Raw genomic sequence first — 20,261 nt, forward strand, 5'->3', positions numbered from 1 at the left:
TGTGTATGGGGAAGCACATGTGTGATCTGGAAGCTGTGTTTTGAGAGTGCTTTTGTATTTCTTTTGTTTTGGAAATTTGAGATCAAAGCGGTGTAGGTTCAAAACAATGGAAGAATGTGCTGGGCTTAGTTGTACAAAATACCCGAGGATGAGCTGTTTACTGAGGACAAGGTGTGTTCATTTTCATGGTTACTTTTGAAGGAAGCAAGAAAAAAGTAAAATTGATTTTGGATCTTTGAAGACAATGATTTTTATTTTTTTTTTCTTCTCAACATTAAAGTTTGATGGATGTTAAAAGTTTCCAGAACTTTTCCATACTTACAATACCTTACAGTATCTTTAAAACCTGTTAAATTAAACCATGTGTTGGACAAACTGCCATTGAAAATGGCATTTGTGTAATTTATTTTCCATTTAAAAGCAGTAAGAGTCCATATATACAAGAGGTCTTTAAACATTTTTTTGTTTACTTTTATACTGTTGTTGGATCACACAAAATGTTAGATTGTGAAATCGTTTTGGCTTGGTTGTCAATAAATTGTGTGTTATCCTTTTAAGTATTCTCAGTTTATATTATAGCAACAGCAATGCCATCCCATCCTTTGCCTCTGTCAGCATTCATTTTCTAGGAAGAAGTAAATGCTGAATAGTGTCTTTTTTTTAATGCTGGTATTTTGAGAAGTACAGATTATTCAATCAGTAGAAATGTGTCTGCATCCATGTCCACCCTTAGAATAGCTGTAGTGCCACCTCAGAAAACAGTATGGTTGAGAGATGTCTGGGATAGTTGATATGCTGCCTTACATACTGCTCTGTGTTTTAGAGAGTTTTGGGTTTGGTTTTTGGGTTTTTTTGAGAGTGTATGGGATCAGTGTTCTTCCCTAAATCAGCATTCCACTTGAGACTTGACTGGTGTCTTAAATTAGTGTATTTATTACGGCTGCTTTGTTGAGAGGACTTGGGGGAAATTAGTTGTCTCCATAAAACTAAGTTTTGCAGGGGTAAAAGCATTAACTCATTGTGGCTAAGATACATTGCTCAATATATGGCCAGAAGGAAAGAGGGGGGTCTAGACTAGTCATATCTATAAAATTCAGGCTTCCATTAAAATATAGCACAGCAACTGGGTTTAACTGGGCATGCATTGAAGCTCCTTATCAGAAGTCTATTCTGAAAAGTTTGAAGATGATCAGACAGATTGAAAAGCAGTGCTGCTGAATGGTGATTAAAAATAGCTTGTTAATGGAGAATAGATTTAATGCAGTATGGTAGTTTATTTAACTGGCACTATCTTCATTGTACTCTAATTAGAATTTGAGGGCAAAATTGTCAAGGAAGTTAACTTCTTGAGGATGTTAAAAATTTAGGATCAGACTTTCAACTGTGATGGTGAGTAGGGAAGGGATGGAATGAAGACCTTTGTTCTTCTGACAACTTCCATCTTCAGTAATTCTTTGTTGTTGCGCTGCGGCAGTATGAAATAAGAAAATCCAAATCCTGTGAATAAGAATCCCATGGATTTAATGCTGGGGAGAGCTGAGAGTAGTAATGTATGTAAACATCTGAGTTTATTTATGGGGAAGTAAGACCTGCAAAAGGAAGCAAGACTAAGGGTGATGGCAGAAGACAGTCTTTCCTGGCAGCAGCAGCGGTATGGGAAATTGTGAGAAAATCTCTTCTTTACATTAATTGTTCAGTTGTGGCATAAGTACAAGATGGGGGAGGAAAGAGGGAGTACTGGGTTTTTTTACACAGCTGTCATATGAGAGGCTGTCGTCTTGCTTAATGGGTAATAGTAAAAGGGTTTTAGAAAACAATACAACATGAAAATGTGTGGAGCAGAGTAAGTTCCTAAGAGTCATTACCACATTTTTCTGGGAATTTCCAGTCATGCTTGTATGCTTTCCTGCCATCCTGTGCACCATAGTTTCCCTTTCAGTTCACTTGGATTTCCTAATAGCTTTTGAGAAGCTGGTGGTAAGTTTTTGAAGTCCTGGTTGCTTAAACAGACTTTAATGACAAAATTCTCAGCACACATTAGGCATCTGCTGGCTGGAATAGTAATCGTGGTTCAGTCTGTTTCATGTCCTCCTTTTACTGATCTCCTGAAGCATTGCTCATCAACCCAACTAAGCAAGCAGGCTTACAACACTTCTGAAAACTGTGGGGTTTTTTCTCTTTCAAGCTACTTGGAGATTGAATCAGTAGATCTTTGAGTAATTGGAAATATTTGCTGATCAGCTCCTAAGTCCAGGAGACAGTTGTACCTACCATACTCACCTCAAAAACTGAGAGGGTCCCACTAATGGTTAGGTCTTTGAAGAAAGTAGGTAAATTGGAGTTAAAGTTAGATGCTCCTTCTGCTAGTAACACAGGGTGCTGTGAAATGCAGGGAACAGTCTGACAAGGCTTCATAGCATTTCTGTGGGCAGGTAATTTTCTGTATTTTAAGTAAAGTAAGCCTTATGTCCCTTCTGTTAGCACTGAGAAGAACCTAGATTTGTAATATGTCAGACTTAAACCCCCACTTCTGTCCAACCTGCTTGTTACTTGGTATCAGACAGGCCTCTTGGAGATAAAATTTTTTTCTCCTTCATCCCCCACTTTTCCAACTGCAGTTCATTTACTCTGCATATTTGATGTGTTTGTGGCTGTTCTGTTGTTGCATGTGAGTGCTCTCTGCATTAAAGATAGACTTGATCTTCTTTGAGGAAGAGAAACTGGTTGGAGATTTTAATTGCAGTCACTATGAAAAAACAGTTTTTAGTGAGCATATTGTTGAGGATATGTCTTGAAATGCAGTAGCTGTCTCCCTTTGCACACCTTTCTTTTAATGGTTGGTTGTTCAGTCAATTATTTCATTAGTTTTAGTAGTTAATTTCCTTTATGAATATCTTAATTATTTCCTGAGTAGCTCCCAATGTGTGGTGTTTTGGGTTTTTTTTAAAACCAATCTTAGATAAATGGATTAATTAGGTGGTTTCTAAACATGTTACTCATGTCAAGTTCATACATTGTTGAGTGTTAACCTTTCATGAGCAGTGAAGGAAGTGTTTGTATTGGGGATTACTGTTCCTGGGGGCAACAGTACCATTGCCTAGCAGTGGATATTCAGACTTTGGTTTTTCATTTGCTGTATGCTTGTCTTTCTCAGAAAAGAATCAGCCTTTTTAAACAGGGTATGTTCTTTTCTTCCCTCAAAATTTAGAATGCTCTTTAAGATATGGATCTTGGTGCCTAAACGTACTCTTCCTAACTGAGATACTTTTGTAGTGAATATGTAAGGTTTTTTCATGTTTATTAAACTTGCATAGCCTAACATGGACACATTCTAAAATGCCAGAGTTAAGGTCTGCATTGCCATTATTGGGAACTCATCTTTATTTATGGGGCTGCATTCTGGTTTTGTTTGGGTGGGGTTCTTCTGTCCCATCCTTCGTATATAGTCCCCATCCCCCCATTCCCTCCAAGGAGTGAGGCTTAGTGTACCCATAGTAAGATGCAAGTAGTAGGAGATCTTGCTCACCTCCCACCTCTTCTGCATTGTGGTTTTTGCTTATCTGATTGCAAAGTAAACTTCTTCCATTCAGTAATCATCGGAGAACACCTGGATTACTAATTCCTCCTTCTCCATTACTTTTTCTGCAGTTGTGGTGAGTTGAAGCACACCTACTACTAGCTTACTGTATGATCAGATGAGTGTCAGAAGTAGTAGTACTATGAAATGATAAACTGCAGTTTAGGGCACTAGAGTGGGACACATCTGAAGACAGCTGGGGTCTCTCAGTTTGATGGTACCAAGCTGTTAATACAATTTTTTGTACAAAACTGTAGGTGGAGTTTATGGTATAGTTAGAGTGGAGTGCACAGGATAGAACAGAGCCATGTTCAAAGTCTCAGAGCTGAGGGATGTAAAGGGCAGCATCACTGGCTAATTCTGTCTTTCCCTATCCTCCTGCTTAGGCTGTGGCCTGTTCACACTGCTCCCAGCCCGTCCCTTCTGCTCCAGCTCTGCTGTTAGTCCTTTTCCCTGTGCTTATTGTCCTCTGTCTGCCTCCCTGCACCATGGTTTGCTTTCTAGTTGCTACCTACTCTTCTTCCAGCAGCTAGTTCGCATGCTCCTCATCCTTCTGTATCACAGTGTGCCTGTTTCCTTTCTTCTGTGGTGTTCAGGTGCTAACAGGGCTTGCAGTGAGACTGGAAGGAGAAACTGGCTTCTTAGTCTCTTTTCCCAGAATACAAGGAGCAAGGTTGCACTGGAAATGTTTTTCTGAAGCTGCTCCATGCAGCTGGAACAAGCCTTGCAATGTCTTGTCACACTGGGGTTGGGTGGGTATGTAGCCAGGAGAGGTCTTGAGAAGCTGGTGCATGTTCAGTGGAGACTAAATCTGCAAAGAACAGGTCTTCTGTACTTCAGAGTTATGTTGAGCATGTGCAGCAATATTCTCTGGCCTCCACTCCTCCATGCCTTGGCCAAACTCGAATGTTTTTCCATGGGGATAGTATGAGACCTGAAAAATTCAGGTCCTGGAGTTAGTAGCACCGAGACTATCTGGGAGACTGCTGTAGGAATTCTAGCACGGGGGTGGGGAGGGACAGCATTTTTTCCTTGACTCCATTGTTTCAAATGGCTTATCTGTTTTAATTGAAAGTTCTCACAAGATATGAGAATGAGGCACACCCTCAGGAGGGAGAACTTCAGCCAGAACAACTTCAGTCTAGCAGAATTAGAAGCAATCAAAAAATTGCCTTATGAGGCAATGCCTGACGAAGCACACCAGACTTCCTAATGAAGGGATGGCACTGCGTTACAGTATGTTAGTAACGGAGATGATAAAACTTTATACTACAGCAGTATTTGGATACCTGCTACTTTTTGTTTGTTTATATGCAATATTTCCACATAAATAGTTGAGATTCTACCATGTACATCTTTTTCAGTATAAACAAACACTGCTCTTGCCACTATGGAAAATATGCTGTAGGTCAACCACAAGATGTTGGGCTAGATGCAAGAATTACCAGCTAAGGTTTTGTGGCCTGTATTATGCAGGAGGTCAATTAGATGATGACTGTGACTCTTTCTGACCTTAAAATATGGACCTGGACAGCTGGGGCCACTCTATGCTGACATGGTGGAAGTTAGAGGCTTCCTGTGGCTCTGACTTCCTCGAAGGCTCAGGGCCGGGAGGGAGGGACCTGAAGCTGGCTTTCTGCAGCTCTTAAACTCTCCTTCCTAGTGCTGGATATGCTTGTGGATATGGGAATTGAACACTGTACACTGAAAATATCTGCATTTACTAACTGCAAAGGCATGCATAAATGTAGAACAATATGCAAGTGCAGATTACCCCCAAAATATGTTACTGTGTGGTGCAAGGGGCCTTTGGGTGAGCAATATCCAAAGGGGAACTTTGGAAGAAACACCTACAACTTCTAGAGGGACTTGTCATTTACAAATGATGATAATAATGCACACCACAGAAGTCTGTTTCCTGAGTTGCTGTAAATGGAAGTGTGTTTTTAACATTCCTTCTTTTCTAACACAAATGTAGGAAGCTGGCAAAGTAGCTAATTTCAGTGCTCTAGAAAAGTTTAAAGTGAAATAATCTAAGGAAACGGAAACCTCTATTTTTAACCTTCTCGATCATGGGAGATGGGAAGGAAGAAGAGGAGGCCATCTACTGCTGAAGTCTAGTATGCTGCTGTAAATTTAATGTAATTTCCACTGCTGTTTTAGTGAAGAGGTACTTGTTACCTGTGGATGTTCAGTTATGTTTGAATTAAGATCAGTGTAAGTTTGATGGCATGGTGTTTTCTATAATTGTGCTTTATCTATTCTATAATTGTGCATTTATTATGATTGTTTTTTACTTTCCCATGTTTTTTGGTAGATCTGAAATTTTATACCGTAAAGAAAATATATTACTTGTGCTGTCTTACTCTTTGTTTTAGTTGCTTGTACTGAAAGTGAATTTTTCTAAGAGTTCTAAATATTTTTTTATATTGGGTTTGAGAGGGTTGTCTTAAGATTTTTTTTTTTTTCTTATTGCACTGCTACTATTCATAAAAAGTACATTACCTGGCTGATTTTCTCTGGATTTTTCACAAAATATTTTTTAGTCCTGTATTAGCAAATACGTGACAGTGAAATTACGAGTAATTTCTCGTATTAGTTACTTGGAAGTACTTTATTGGTCTCACTTGAAGCTTAAATATAATATATTGCACAAGTACTGGCAACCATAGAAGTAATAGCACCAAACTTCATAACCTCAATCTCTTAAAAAGTTTCAGATGAACGTAAATCTGTAAAACTGTCTTTTTCTTTAGGATATATTACTAATATTGATTGGGGAATACACTGTTCGTTTGCAAGATCTGCATTAAGGAGGACTGTAGGAGGCAAGTGTATTTGAGAAATTATAATAATACTGGAATAATTAAATTTTGGGAAAACAGGGGCTAAATTCTATAAAAGCTTGAAAATTGACAATGGTGTCAGCTTGGAGTGTGGGAAGCAATTGTAAGAGTTTAACTACAAATTTTAGAGAATCTTCTCCATACCTGCATTATCATTATATATTTGTAGTTTACGTGAGTTCATATTCATGATTGGTAGGCTGAGAATGTTGAGGATCAAAAGCTTAGAAATTATATGAACTAGCATGTCATAAAGTGGAAATAATCTGGCAGCTGTATCTGTAATTTTAAAGTAAACATGAAGAGTGAGCTGTAGAGAAGAAAATGTAGCAAGGCTGCATATCATTGCAGAACCATTGCTTTTTTCCTTAGGTAGTTACACTGGGCTTTAAAGAAGTAATTTTACTCAGCAGGGGGGCATGGTTGCTCCAGTGGTATAAAAGCAGCAAACATTTTGTGCTGATACAATCTCTTTAGATCTCCTGGTACGCTTGGAAAAGAAATGACACATTTTAAGCATGGTTTTCTTTAATGGGTTTATTTTTAGACCATTTTTAATACCTGAGAGATAACCATTAAATGTTTCTGTAATACCAGTTAAAACATGGAGCTTTTAAATAAATAGATTGAGGATGTCTGTGTGTGTATGCTAATGTATACACTATTCACTAATGACTTGTCCATTGTCTAGGCAGCTGAAACATGCACCCAAATGTGCTTGACCAAGGGTCTTTAACTCCTGAAAGAGCGGAAAAACCTTAAATAATGAGGTGGCTGCCATCGATCACTTCATGAAAGAAACCAAAAGCATCAAAGATCCTGTCAACATATTTCCACTTCAGTTGCTTAGAGCTAAGTTGAGTTTAGACCTGCTCTTTAGGCAGGTGATTGAAACGGTACCCTTGGATCGTGTGTGTGTGACATTAGTTTTACTCTCACTCCCACATAAAGTATTGCTTTATTAACATCGTTCAGAAACTTAAGAAGAGAAGCAGTCTGGAAAGCCTGCCTTACAGATCTGTGGCATAGTTTGGGTAGGAGTCTGGTGAACCGCAGTGTAATGCCTTCTCTGGTCTCAAGTTTCCCTCTGTGCCGATGGGCACCCACCCACTCCACTGAGGGGAGCTTGGCCTTTTATAAAGCAAGATGTCTCTGCTGTACAGGCATAGTCAGTGCATGACAGTGCAGTAGCACCTTAGAAGACATTACGTAGAAATGGTACAAGAATCCATAAAACTTCCAGGAATTTGTTAATTGAACACGTTTGAGAAATGCCATGCATAGTACTTTTAGGAAAAATACAGCACAAGTATAACACTGTTTTCAAGTGGGCTGGAGGAGAAGGAGGAGCAAAGCTGTTCTGAAAGTTTAAGTGAGAAACTCTTGTCTTGAATTTCTAATATTAGCTGATATTGTGGACTTTTCTGGGTGTGAGGTATTTGTTTACTGTTTTACCTCACATTTTTTTTTTTTTTAATAGGATGTATGTGAAGTAATGGTATGCATATTCTTTAGGCACTTATCTACACATCACTTTGTTCTGAGACTTGAAAAGAATGGTCTTTTGAATATATATTTTTCCAACCATTGTTTTGTACTCAGTCCAGTTGCATTTACTTTTTCCTCCCATTGTTTGTCACTTTTTGCTTGATTTCTCTAGAAACAGTTTCTGGTAACTTTTAATATGTGTTTTCTCTTTTATTGCTATCATTAAGTAATACTAATTACTAGAAATAGTTTGTTTAAATTAATTTCAGTAAAATTTAATATGCGCCAAGTATAGTAAGATTTTGGAGGGCCTAGGTTTAAAATATTTTAAAATATCAAATTAATTAAATTTTCAGTTGTAGTGCTGAACTTATTTCTGCACATAGACAGGACAGATGTCTGTTTCTAATCTCATTAATCTTTAATTTATATCTAGGGGAACACTAGTAATTAAGTATTGTTTGGCTATAGGGTATTCTAAAAAACTGTTTCTCCTAGACTACAGAAGTATAAAATCTCTTTAGCATCACATTCATTGGCATGTTTTCTAGAACAATGGGCCCTCTCAGTGTACAAGAAAGGTTTTCTTTGGTTAATAAGCAGTTGTAGACCACATCAGGATATAACTATATACCTCAAGATTCTGGTGTTAACTTCTGTGTGTCTTCAACTAATTGCCTTCTAGTCAGCCCAAAGATTACCAGTTAACCTAAGATTCTCAGTTTTGCTGACTGAGACTTGTCTAAAGTGATTTAAAGCTATAATCTGCTCACATGAGTGTTTTACAGTGCTTTTTTATTGGAGAATGTTTAAGTTAGCCTCTGTCATTTGACACTTTAATGGTGTTTGTACAAATCGATAAATTGTGCTGTGTGTGTATATGTATGTACACACATGCTTGTATATATATTTAGTTATTTCCAATCTGGCTAGTTGGTAAGGAAGAATGATAAATTTAAGGGTGGAGGGAAGCCTTCAGCAGTGCAGAGCCAACCATTACAAATGTACAGAAACTTGAATTACAAATAGTTGTTAGAACATTTTAGAAAAATCTCTGCCATAATGTTAGGGATAATCACATAGACCTCAAAATTTTATAGAGTTTAGTTTAGCAAGGTCAGACTTAAGTGTAACAAACTAGTCTGCAAATGATGGCATAATCTTTCTGGATATAGGATGTGAGAACATAGTAGATGGGAAGAGAGTTTTGAAGAACTTTACCCCTTTGTTTCTGTACTACTCAAGAGACAGCCAAGATACATTGCCTCCTTTGTTTCTAGTTTATTAAAATGAGAGTTGAGGGTGTGCTAACCTTTTTTTTGCTATCAACTTGAAGTGATCCTGCAAGATTTGCAGGAAGTATTCCAGTGCATGACAGTGTCTTGCAGCATTCAAGACCATTTTAGCTATTTGTTGTTGAGATATAAAGCTTCCTCTGATGCCTTATTTTTTTTCTAACACATGGAAATTAATGGGCTTGAATTTGGAGTTTTATGTCCCATGTTTTGTTCCTCCTTGTCTGCTGAGGGACCTCCCTTTTCCTGTCTGTTCAATTTTCTTCCTTCTTTAAACTCCTCCTATTACTCTTGTTCATGTGCAAAGGACTTAATGCTAAGAGTTTGCTGGTAAGATCTCACAGATGCACGTTTTCATCCTTGCTCAGCTGACTGCCATTAGGAAAGTACAGATGTTTCCTCCTCATTTCCTAGTTGCATACAGAAGTTGTGACCACTGGTCAGAAGAGAACAATTTTGGTGTTCATGCATATGCTTACACACAAGCACATACGCAGTCCTCTGTGTAAGGGTGTAGTGACTCATCACCTCTTCCAGTGACTCTACTATGATGGTTTCGGTAACTGGTGAGGATTGTGGCCAAGTAAGCTAGTCAGAAATTTGAGTTCTTAAACCAGAAGAGTCATTGCAAAATGAAGGATACAACTGCCAAGCAGTTTGTTAGATTGAACTGAACATAGAAATAGGCTTTAATGTGTACTGTGGACATAGAAATCTGGCAGCTGTGCGACTTGCTCTTCTGCAGCAGAAGGTTGCAGCGTTGTGGTTTGCAGGATGGAAGAAATAAACAGATAACTGCAGGGCTTGTCTTTACTAACTACAACCTTAATTACCAATATCATGAAGTTGGCAAAGACTGTTTTCACAGAAATTGGTGAAAATGTTATAAATGCTGATTTAGAATCAGTGAAAGTAGAACACTGCTTCACTTTTTGCTCTAAAGCTGTGCTGTGTCTGGACAGGTGTAGTGTCATGTTAGACTTCTTACATAGGTGGAAAAATTCAGCTTGCTTCTCAGATTCTGGAGGTTCTCCATTAAATTTTCCTTATCTTTTAGTTTAGGCTTTTGATTTTTATCTGTTTGGGGTTATTTTAAGTCTCTCCCAATATACGAGTCCTTGAGAAGCCCTTGTAAATATTTAGAGATTGTGAGTAACAGAGACAGCTTTATTAGGATTGCCAAAAGTCATAAATACCTTGCATGTTACTGTTTCTAGCTAATAACATAGTCAATACAAAGGTCCAGTTTGACATCAGTTTAGTAGAATTGTAGTCTACTAATTTCCTCCACTTAATTGTCCTAGCTGCTGCATATTCCTGATGTCCTCCTCTTGGTTATTCACAGCTGCCATATGTAATTTTGTCTGTTTTGTGGTCTAGATGTCAGGTCACCCGCTGCCCAAAAAGCCTTTGCTCAGCCAGTGCCTCCAGCAGTTGCCTCTGCCCTGTCGCTAATCGTAGGTTCTAGCTGGTGGCGTTGTACAGTTGCCTTTAACTTTAGGCTATCTGTGTGTACACAAATAAAACATGTTTTAAAGAGCTCATGGACAGTCTTACTTAACCACTCTGCCTCCATTTTTTTTTATTGTTTATCCTCTGTGAAAAACTAATTAATAGTAGATACAAAAGGATTTTTCTTAAAACTACTGGCTTTTAACTCAGCTATGTTTTTTGAAGGAGGAATTTCAGTCATCTTGATGAAATGTGGGTATATTTTCAGCAAGAATTTCCCATAATATTTGTGTTCTGAATTTGGGTATGGATCATAGCTGCTGTTAAGAAATGGATAGATGCTTGGGAGACTTGGCTACTTGTGTGGAACTGTTTCAGCAGTTTCTGAGCAGCCAGACAAGTTATGTGAGAACTGCAATTGGACATAGCATTTTATTTTATGCTTCAATATACTAAGCCAGTATTTCTTAGCTGTTTTGGGGAGTATGGTAAAGGATAAAACCAAAAGTATATTATTTCTCTGTTGTTGCTTATTAGTCAATGTTTCTTGTTTCTAGAATAGTAAAAAGAGATTTGGGGGTGTCTTCAGGCACATTTCTTGTAAGCATTTATAGGCAACATAACCTCTGTTGCTTCTTCTAAGTCAGCAAATTGTATAGGTTCTCTCTCACTCATGCATGTTGCTTCACATACATTTTGCATCACAAAATCTAGTTGTTCAGGGTTTTCATGGACACCCGCTCTATTAGTTTACATGTAGCAGCGAATATGTTGCATATGATGAACAGTTTTCATATAATACATGTATAACACCCTGGCCATCAGTAAAGTGTTAGTGAGATTTAAGAAAATGTAAAGGGACTGCCTAGTATGAAAAAGGGCATTCTTTTTGGTTTGGAGTCAATTGATTCAGTGTAGTGCACAATACAGGATGTGATGATCTGAAACACTGGAGGAAACAAAATAATTCCATTCAGGTTTTGGGTGCCAAAATGGAGTGCTCATGTTTTCTGGTCACTCCACTGAGTTTTTACAGCATTATTTCTGTTTTTCCTGAAAGTTTTTCTTCAGCATGAGGTCACAAGAGAGATAGATAGCTGATGCTTCTTACTTTTCTTGACCCACATAAGCTCAGGTGGCTGTAAAACAAGGACAGTTATGGTCTGAGGAGTAGGATGGCCAGTGAAGTTACTGTGTATGCTGCCCTGTTGTACAGATGTTAGAGCTGCTTCGTAGTTTACAGAGTGAGATTAAAAGGAACTGCCACCATTTTATTTGTCATGCTGTAAACAGTGGCAAGCCATGGCTCAGGAGGTGGTGATCAACAAATAATTCAAATATTTGTGAGAGTGACATACTTGTCAGCTGTCTCAGCATAGGTTGTTCAGGTTTGTAATACCGTCTGTTAAAGGCAGTTAGCACTTGTTTCCATGTTAAAAAAAAAAAAAAAAAAGTCTGATAATGAACACACATTTTTCTCCGCACTTGCAAGATGGTTGATTCATTACTGTAGCTGGCTAATTCCATCCTGTGCCTTCTGTTTTATACATTGATGTATTCTGTGTTGACTTATGTTACTGTAAAATTAATAGAAGCAAATACATGGATTTGATGTTATTAGCACTTTTTCGTGTGCTTATTTGTAGCTGTTTAAAAAAAAAAATTACTTCAAAATACAGTATGGTCTTAAAAAGACTGAATTTCAAGTGACCTTTAGAAGAGATGGTGCTGTTATTTCCTTGCTGTAGGGTAGCATTTTATTTCTAAGGGAAGCGTATCCCAGCGATGACTCTGAATGCTAGTTACCTTCTTTGAGTCTTTGTCCAGAGTACAGAATCTCATTTGTGCAAGTTTCTATCTGGCCATCAGTATTGTGGATTTTTTTTTAATGAAGGATTGAATAGATGTTTGATAAGTTATTTTATTCGGAACCCGGGGTTAAATCATGCAGTAAAATGAAGATATATCATTTGGATTAAGAAAAAAGTTATAAGGTATTTTTATTTTAAAAATATACACAGAGTGGTGAACTTTGTTGTACTTTTGACTAAGCCATCAGTATGTAGTTTGCCAAACCTTATTTCAAAATCCAGCTCGTTTTTATGACTTGGTTACTTGAGAAGAGCTGAGTCAATAATAGAGGACAGACGGTGAGGAAAGCCGTGGTGTACTCCAGAGTGCTGTATTTAACAGGGGGTACAGAGTTCATGATGGCATTTGCTGCAAACCACCCATGCCTGGCTGGTGTGTGCTGCCATGGCATGAAGACTGTGTGGGTCTAGCTGGTGTGCAGCTGTTTCTGAACCATGGGGATGCTCCTTGCTTCAGCAGCTGGGCAGAGTGTGCCTGATGCATTCATGCTCTGCTTGGTGGGGTGGGAGGCAGTGACTACTGAGGAGCAGGGTGTTCTCTTCAGGGCAGCCTGCTTGGAGGAGCTGGGTGGGTTGGGGCTGCTGGGGGTCTTGGCACAGTTGGGTGGCTACAGACCCTCTCTCTGTATCGCAGCGAAGGTCCTGCAGGCCCGGAGTGCACTGCTGCCCAGGTCTGAGCTATGGTGGTAGAAGGTGTCCATGTAGAACCTCCAGGACTGCAGTGTGACTTTTAAAAACAAAATAGCAACAATCCCCCACCTGCCCTCTCAGTGTAAACAGCTTGTTGCCTGTGTCTGTGAAAGACAAAAAAAAAAATCATCTTCTATTCCTTCTCAATTTCTTGAGTTTTTTTGCTGTGTGTTTGGAGGGGGTAAGAGCTGTGGTACAAGACAAGAGGATTAGTTGAATTTTATAACAATGGCTGTAATTTAAATTAATATTTGAAAGGAGGTAAGAAAAAAAAGTCTGGCTGAAAGGCTTTCAATGTGTGCATGATTACACATTTTGCCTTCTCTCTGTCTTGCCTTGTGACACTTCATTAATATATTCAGCATAGTACTTTGGATAAACTATTGCTAGATTTATCAGAATGTTTAATTCTCTTCTAGTTATACTGTTACTCATTTTTAAGTTGCCTGATATTTTTCAGATCTGTAATGTGAATTAATACATTTTTCTAGCTTGTATTCCCATTTGTCAGACAAAACCATCTATCCCATTAGATGGCTATTCAGGCTGAGATCAGATTTAAGAGAATGTTTCTCCTAGTTTTCTGTTGAGTATCATAGTAGACACTTTCTGCCTCTGCTGTTGCACCTGACTGAAATCAGGAACAAAACCAAAAAGTACTTGTTGGCAGTTGCTGTTCTTGCATCCTTCTGTTTCCCCTACACCTGGTGGCTTTTTTTCAGAAATTGGTGGGTCTTTTTAATAATTAGCCCTCATGGTTAATGCTTTTCTCTTTATCCAGGCCTACTTTGGCAGATAAAGTGACTCTGGGTGTAATTTAGGCATCTAGATGTTGTCTGAGAAATGGCAGCTAGTTTGCAAACACTTTGGAAACACCTTTTCGATTTCCTGTTCAAAACCTTGCAAAAACAGGCTCTGTTTGTCTTAATTTAGTTCCTCCCAGGGGAAGTTTTGCTCAATTAGACATAGGGATTTTAAGCAGCCAGGGCCCTCTGATGTGGCATCAGGGCCATGGGAAGACTGAGGATCTTATCTAGTATTTTCTGATGCTTTGTGGTTTGGTGATCTGGTTCTGTTTTTGAAAGTCCATGACAGTGAAATTTCTGCCCCATGCTACCAGTCAAACTGTGTTTTAGAGAGTTGAAGTATGCTAGAGCTGTTCATTTATTATTTAAAGGTTGAGGTTTTCTGTGGTTTTTCAGGGGGTTGAAATCAGATTTTGTTAACAAAGTATGCTAAAGCTAAGGGCAGTTTTGCAGTAATTTGTTTAAAATGGTATTTAGCTATTGCCTTCTACTGTCTTCTTTCCTTCTCACCTACTCCCCACCATGAACTGATGCATTCAAGAAATATCTTTTGTTGCTGCATATTCAGAAGGATGTAGTAGCTGGAATCCTTCTGTGTATAGTTGATGGATAAAAATATGAAATAAGTACACAAGGAGTAGGAAAAATGCCTCTGTCAGAAACAGTTTTATTCAACTGCTCAGTTTTATTTTTTAGTTTGATTTCTGTATTCTGTTTAATTTGATAATTGATGCAGAGAACATGTTAACAGAACTGGGGGTTTCAGATATGTCTGTTTGACTGCATGCAAATACCAGACTTCCATTTCTTCTTAATGACAGTATTTAATTGGGGCAGATCCAAGGCACATGACAACGCTTAAAGATTTTTCTCTCAGCTTGGTGTTCAGGATTTGGGTTATGGAAGCTTTCTTACATGTTTCTGTATTTGCTTTTGAAAGGTTTCAGACTCATAAAAAATTGGGTACCTAATGACTGAAGAGAATAATTACTTTTTGGAAAGATAAACATTTAAAGATAATGAAAAATCAGAAAATCAGTTAATTATAAGTTATGGTTGGCTCTGATATATGCAAAATTGGCTCCTGTGGACCACGCTTACTTTTACCTGGGCTGTAGATCCAGTGGCCACAACCAGTTATTGTTGTAAACTGGTCTTGGAGGAATTCTATCTTCAGCTGGAAGTTCTGAACCTTCTTATTAGTGTTTACCAGTTGCCATGGGTGGGATAGGAGATGATCATTGGTGACAGATAAAATGCCTTAGTACTTCTTTACTACTGTGAATAGCATACTTCAGGGCAACCCTGTTTTTTATTTAATTAAAGATGGCAGCATTTTTATTCTCTTTGTCTTTATAATGTTTTGAAAAGTTGTTTTGTCTTTATTGTAATACTTTGAAATATTGCAACAGGTGTTCCTTGTACGGTTGTTTATACAGAAGCAGAAAAGACTTGTCCTATTTTATAGTGTTTGAGCTAATTAAAAAAACCTAGAGAGTAAAGCAGTATTTGCAGAAGACACAATTTCAGCAGTGTAGTGCTGTAATTTGTGGCTGACCTCCAATATACATATCTGCATCAGTTCTATTTTGTCTTTGTTATTCTGGAAACCCTTAGTTTCCCTAACTGGAAAAAAAAATAATCTTGTTCTCAGAGTTGTGTGTGTTAAATCAGAAATATATTTTTCAGTCAACTTGGTTAAGCCAGTGCAAGACACAGGGAGAAACTTCAAGTTCTTAGTTTAAGCTTTGCATGTTTTGACCTAGATGAATTGAATGAAGAAGGTTCAGAGGCTGCATAGATATAACCGTGACTGAATTGAGAATCAGTGTGATGTTAGCTTTGTCTGAAGGGAATCCATTTTGGGACAACTTTGAATATAGTTTAAAATACGCAACATCAAGTTGTTAATGGTCTGAATATCTGGAAGACAGGTTTTTATGTATTCTTTTTCCTACAAAGTTTCCTTCAAACCCATTAATTAAACTGTTCATGCATGCTTTTATAACATTGGAATGAAAACCGGTTAGGCCAGATGCATTGGCTTTCTTCAGTCTCCCTTTTCCAAAAAGTGAGCGTTGTCCTTGTCCTGGAAGCCTGAGCCATGGTGGGATCACAGAAAGCATTGAATTAAAGTTCTTGTAAGGTTAGAGTATCATGTGCAGGTTTTATGTACGAATAAAGGGCGAGGGTGTGTTTGTATAACAGGCAAGCATGTCTCATAACTCATTCCAAAGAAAATCTTGCCTATAGTGTGGTAATTTAGGAGCTGATGTCTAGACTACTTTGAGAAATTGTAAACATGGTGTCTTCAGAACAAAACCATAAGAGTTTAAGAAAAAATTCTGCATGTTATATTTTTAATATTTGACTGAATTCCAGAGAGATCAGAAGTATCTTGGCAATAATTGTTCTGCCTGACTGTTAGATGAATTACTGAAATAATACATATGCCAGTCCATATTAACATTTTCTTTCTTGAATACAGCAGCTTTAGATTTGTATGATTACATGATGTAAACTATGTATTTGTCAGTAATGGAAAGTTTTTACTTTAGTGGTGTACAAATTTATGTACATCTTCATCTTATTAAACTGTTTGCACATGTTTGAGAATCCATAGCATATGATCAAGCTCTTTCTTTGACCTAAATAGCTTGATCTTTGTGCTGTTATACTGAGCTGTTAAAAAAATTTTAAGCTTGTGATGATATTTTTTTTTATTCTACTACAGTTAATTTTGAATACGTTAATCTCAAAAATACTTAAATATTTTCAGGAAGCAAGTAAATATATTTTCTCTCTGCTGTGTGTGCAGTTATGTGCTTTTTGTTAACTGTTGAATGGTGTGATTACTGGACCACTGGAATAACTAGAATGTGGACATAGTAGCATTTCCATCATTTGAAGTGTTTACCGTTGGATTCTTCTGGTTGATTTTGTTTTGGGGTGGGGAAGGACTTATAGTAAAAAGACAGACATGATTTAGTTCAGACTGAGTTACTGTTTATACAGGTGTTACCAGATGAAGTGCAGTTACCAGTTCCAATGATCTTCCTATTCTGCAGTGTATTTGTAAGCATAGTCCAAATCTAGTGTCAGGAAACCTTAACTGGGTATTATACCATATGAACATAATTTCCAGTTTATGCCAAACAGTATTATGCCATAGGTTATGCAGAGCTTAAGTCAGTCCCTAAATTAATGCATGTATTTCATCTTTGCAAAGCTGTCATCATTCTAGGTATTAGAAATGCCTCCACAAATAAACACTGAAGGTTTTGAAACTATGTCCAAGGTATAATTGAAATGACTACATTAATAGCTTTTCCATAAAGGAATTTTATGGCAGCTTTCAGAGGAGAACATTATCTTAGTGGTTAAGATATGATTAAAATGATGATTTGGGAAATAGATGTGATTCAGCTGAATGTTAACAATTTATTTATTTGTATCATTTGTTCTTCCTGTTGGTGTTTTGTTTTGTTTTGTTTTTTTTTTTTTAATTTACCTTGATGTTCTAGAACAGTGTTAGTGTAGAGTCTTCCCACAGAATTTGTAACCTAGTATTTTCAACATTCCTGTCAATACTGAAATTGCTGTTTTGGCTTTCTATTACCCACTGGTCTATGAAGAGTTTGCCTAGCAAGGGGTGTGATATTTTAAGCTTCTAGATAGTAATGCTGTTACTTATTATTTACTATTTCTGCTCTAATATCTAAAGAGTTCTTTGGAGACATTTGTTTATGTCCCTTCTTTTTGAGGGAGAGGAAGCAATTGGGATGGGTCTGGACCAAGAGAATATCATTAAACAGTTGGAAAAGTGTAACTAAAAAGAGAAGAAATATATTACATAGTGCTTTCTTAAATTTTATTTCATTTTTAAGGGACATACAATTACACTGCTTTGACACCTTAAAGAAATTAAAGCCTATTAAAGCTTCTAGTAATTTTTAGCAGTGGTGAACTCCAGCTTCACATTTGTGTTCTTTGCAATATGTGAGAAAAACTGGCAGGACTACATGCCATTGTAATTAAACTGTTAAACATAGAAACTTGAAGGGAGAGGCTTGTCTTACCTGTTCAGGGAGTATCTGTCAGCATATTTAAATGAAATTTTATTTTGAAATTGTATGCTTGCAATTATTAGCACATTCCTAAGCAGCATAACTAGTTTGTGATCAAATGATGGAGGTATCTTCAAAACATGTAATAACATTTATTGCACTGTAAACTCTATACCTTTTGTATTTATTTGCATTATTATTATTTTTACAGGATTACAAAGCCATTGACATTTGCTGACTGTGTCGGTGATGAGCTCCCTTTAGGATGGGAAACTGTTTACGATCAACAGATTGGAGTTTATTATATGGACCACATAAATCGTGAGTAGATCTGTGATTCTTTTGAGGAACCGTAGCAAGCTGATGTTAGCTTTGTTTCTGATACCATTTAGGCACCTCATGATACAATGAGAAAATGTATGCACGTAATTTCTTGCAGTGTCTGTTTTCTTATCTGTCAAATAAGGACACAATCCTTCCATTTGTAAAGAATTTTACAACCTATGATTGAGTTATAATGTGTGAAACTATTTTGTTTTGCTTTGTTGTACTGTGGAGTATCAGTAATTTTTTTTTTTTCATATGTCAGTTATGAAGTTCGTTATGTTATACCCTTGTATTTTCTAAGTCATCTGAGGTTAACTTCTCTATTGAAAACCAAAATACGTTCTGAGATTGTGCTGATCTCAGCACTTGTGCTGAAGTGCTGATTTTTAATTGGAAGCACTATGAAATACAATAATCTCATCCTCTCTTAAACAATGCTTTAATACAGCACAAAGTGCAATCAAAAAGACAATGAATCTCCCTTTTGGAAACCAAGAGGGAGAAATTTCCAACATTTTCTCTTTTGGGCTATTGTTGAGCTTTGTATCGCCACTGACTGGCACATTTGCCAGTTCTACTTTTTAAAAAAAAGTCTTATCTTTATAGCTTTGTACTACTGTTGCTGTTACTGTTGTGCTTCTTATCACCAACGAGTGAATGCTTTCAATATGGTGGGAATTGATGGTAGGGAGACAGAAAAGAAGAAAGTAATGTGGGCTATCACAGCAATGGTAAATAGTACAATCTGCAAAACCAATCTCAATACTATCTACTTGAAATCTAGTCAATTAAAAAAAAAAAAAGTAGAAATAGTTTTTGGCTTCCTGCCATCATTGGAATTACTTGTGTATTGTGGTTTCACAATTACTTATTTAAAAAAACCAAAACCCAACAGAATAACAAATGTTCCCATGATATTGTTTGACCCAGGCACTTACTTGTTGTGAAATTAACAAAGATCACAAATCAAATAATAAACTTTCAAGAGCTGTTCATGCACTGATCACAAGGATAGATGGCTGAGACAATTGAAAGGCAATAAATACAGACTGTTAGGTAGTTCTTACAATAACTGTTTAAAAGTAGTAGTAGCTTAATGATTGCTGTTTAAACTGTCATGGTAACTTTAGTTAGTGTTGAAGTTTAATGAAAAGTGAGGTTTATACTGGAGTACGGTAATGGAATGCATTTGCAGCAAATTATATACACTGGTATGAATGCACTTATTTTAAAAAAAATACAATAGAGTATATTGGCAACTCTTTTTTTTTTTTTTTTTTTTTTTTTTTTTTTTTTTCTTTTCCTTGAACTTTGTAAAAGGCTTTAGGAGGCCCTAAAGATAATGAATAGAACATGAACTCCCATTGCAATGCTGTGATTAAAAAATCTCCTGAAGCTTCCTCCGTATAGGCATATTTGATAGGAATAACAATCACCATTGCATGCAAAAGGAATTACTACTCTTTGCTTTTCAGACTTTGTAATTAGCTGCTTTACTGTAGACATTAAGTTTGAACTTACAGAAAGGATATTAATTGTTGTAGGCATGTCAGATCTGGCTTGCATTTTTTTCTGTGCAGTTGAGAGCAAAACCTGTAGAAGAGAGTTTTTGCAGAGAGAAATTGAGTTCCCCAATGCTCAGTGGGAAGGCACAGAAAGAGGAGATTAGTATAAATGGATCTGGGAAAGTAAAGCTAATCATATTAGCAACTAAAAAAAGGTAATATATGAACAGAGGGATAGAAACTTCATAGGGCCCATGCTAAACTGAGTCAAAAGAATCATTCTGCAATTAACAAGGTTGCAAAATTTGTCTCTTTCATGATAACTAATTACTTGCAG

At 37.1% G+C, this 20,261-nt stretch overlaps 1 protein-coding gene across 1 annotated transcript in view; it reads left to right on the forward strand.

Moving 5' to 3' along the window:
• Positions 1-18,305: 18,305 nt before the first annotated feature.
• Positions 18,306-20,261, forward strand: part of WWC3 (WWC family member 3) — a 62,474-nt gene continuing 60,518 nt past the window's right edge. Inside the window, exon 1 of the mRNA XM_026846133.1 lies at positions 18,306-18,413. Coding sequence (XP_026701934.1) covers positions 18,398-18,413 — 16 coding nt within the window. The 5' untranslated portion in view covers positions 18,306-18,397. The remainder of the gene's footprint in view (positions 18,414-20,261) is intronic.

The sequence above is a fragment of the Athene cunicularia genome (assembly GCF_003259725.1).
Source record: "Athene cunicularia isolate RWA chromosome 1 unlocalized genomic scaffold, athCun1 chr1_part1, whole genome shotgun sequence".
In the NCBI taxonomy this organism is placed as follows: domain Eukaryota; kingdom Metazoa; phylum Chordata; class Aves; order Strigiformes; family Strigidae; genus Athene; species Athene cunicularia.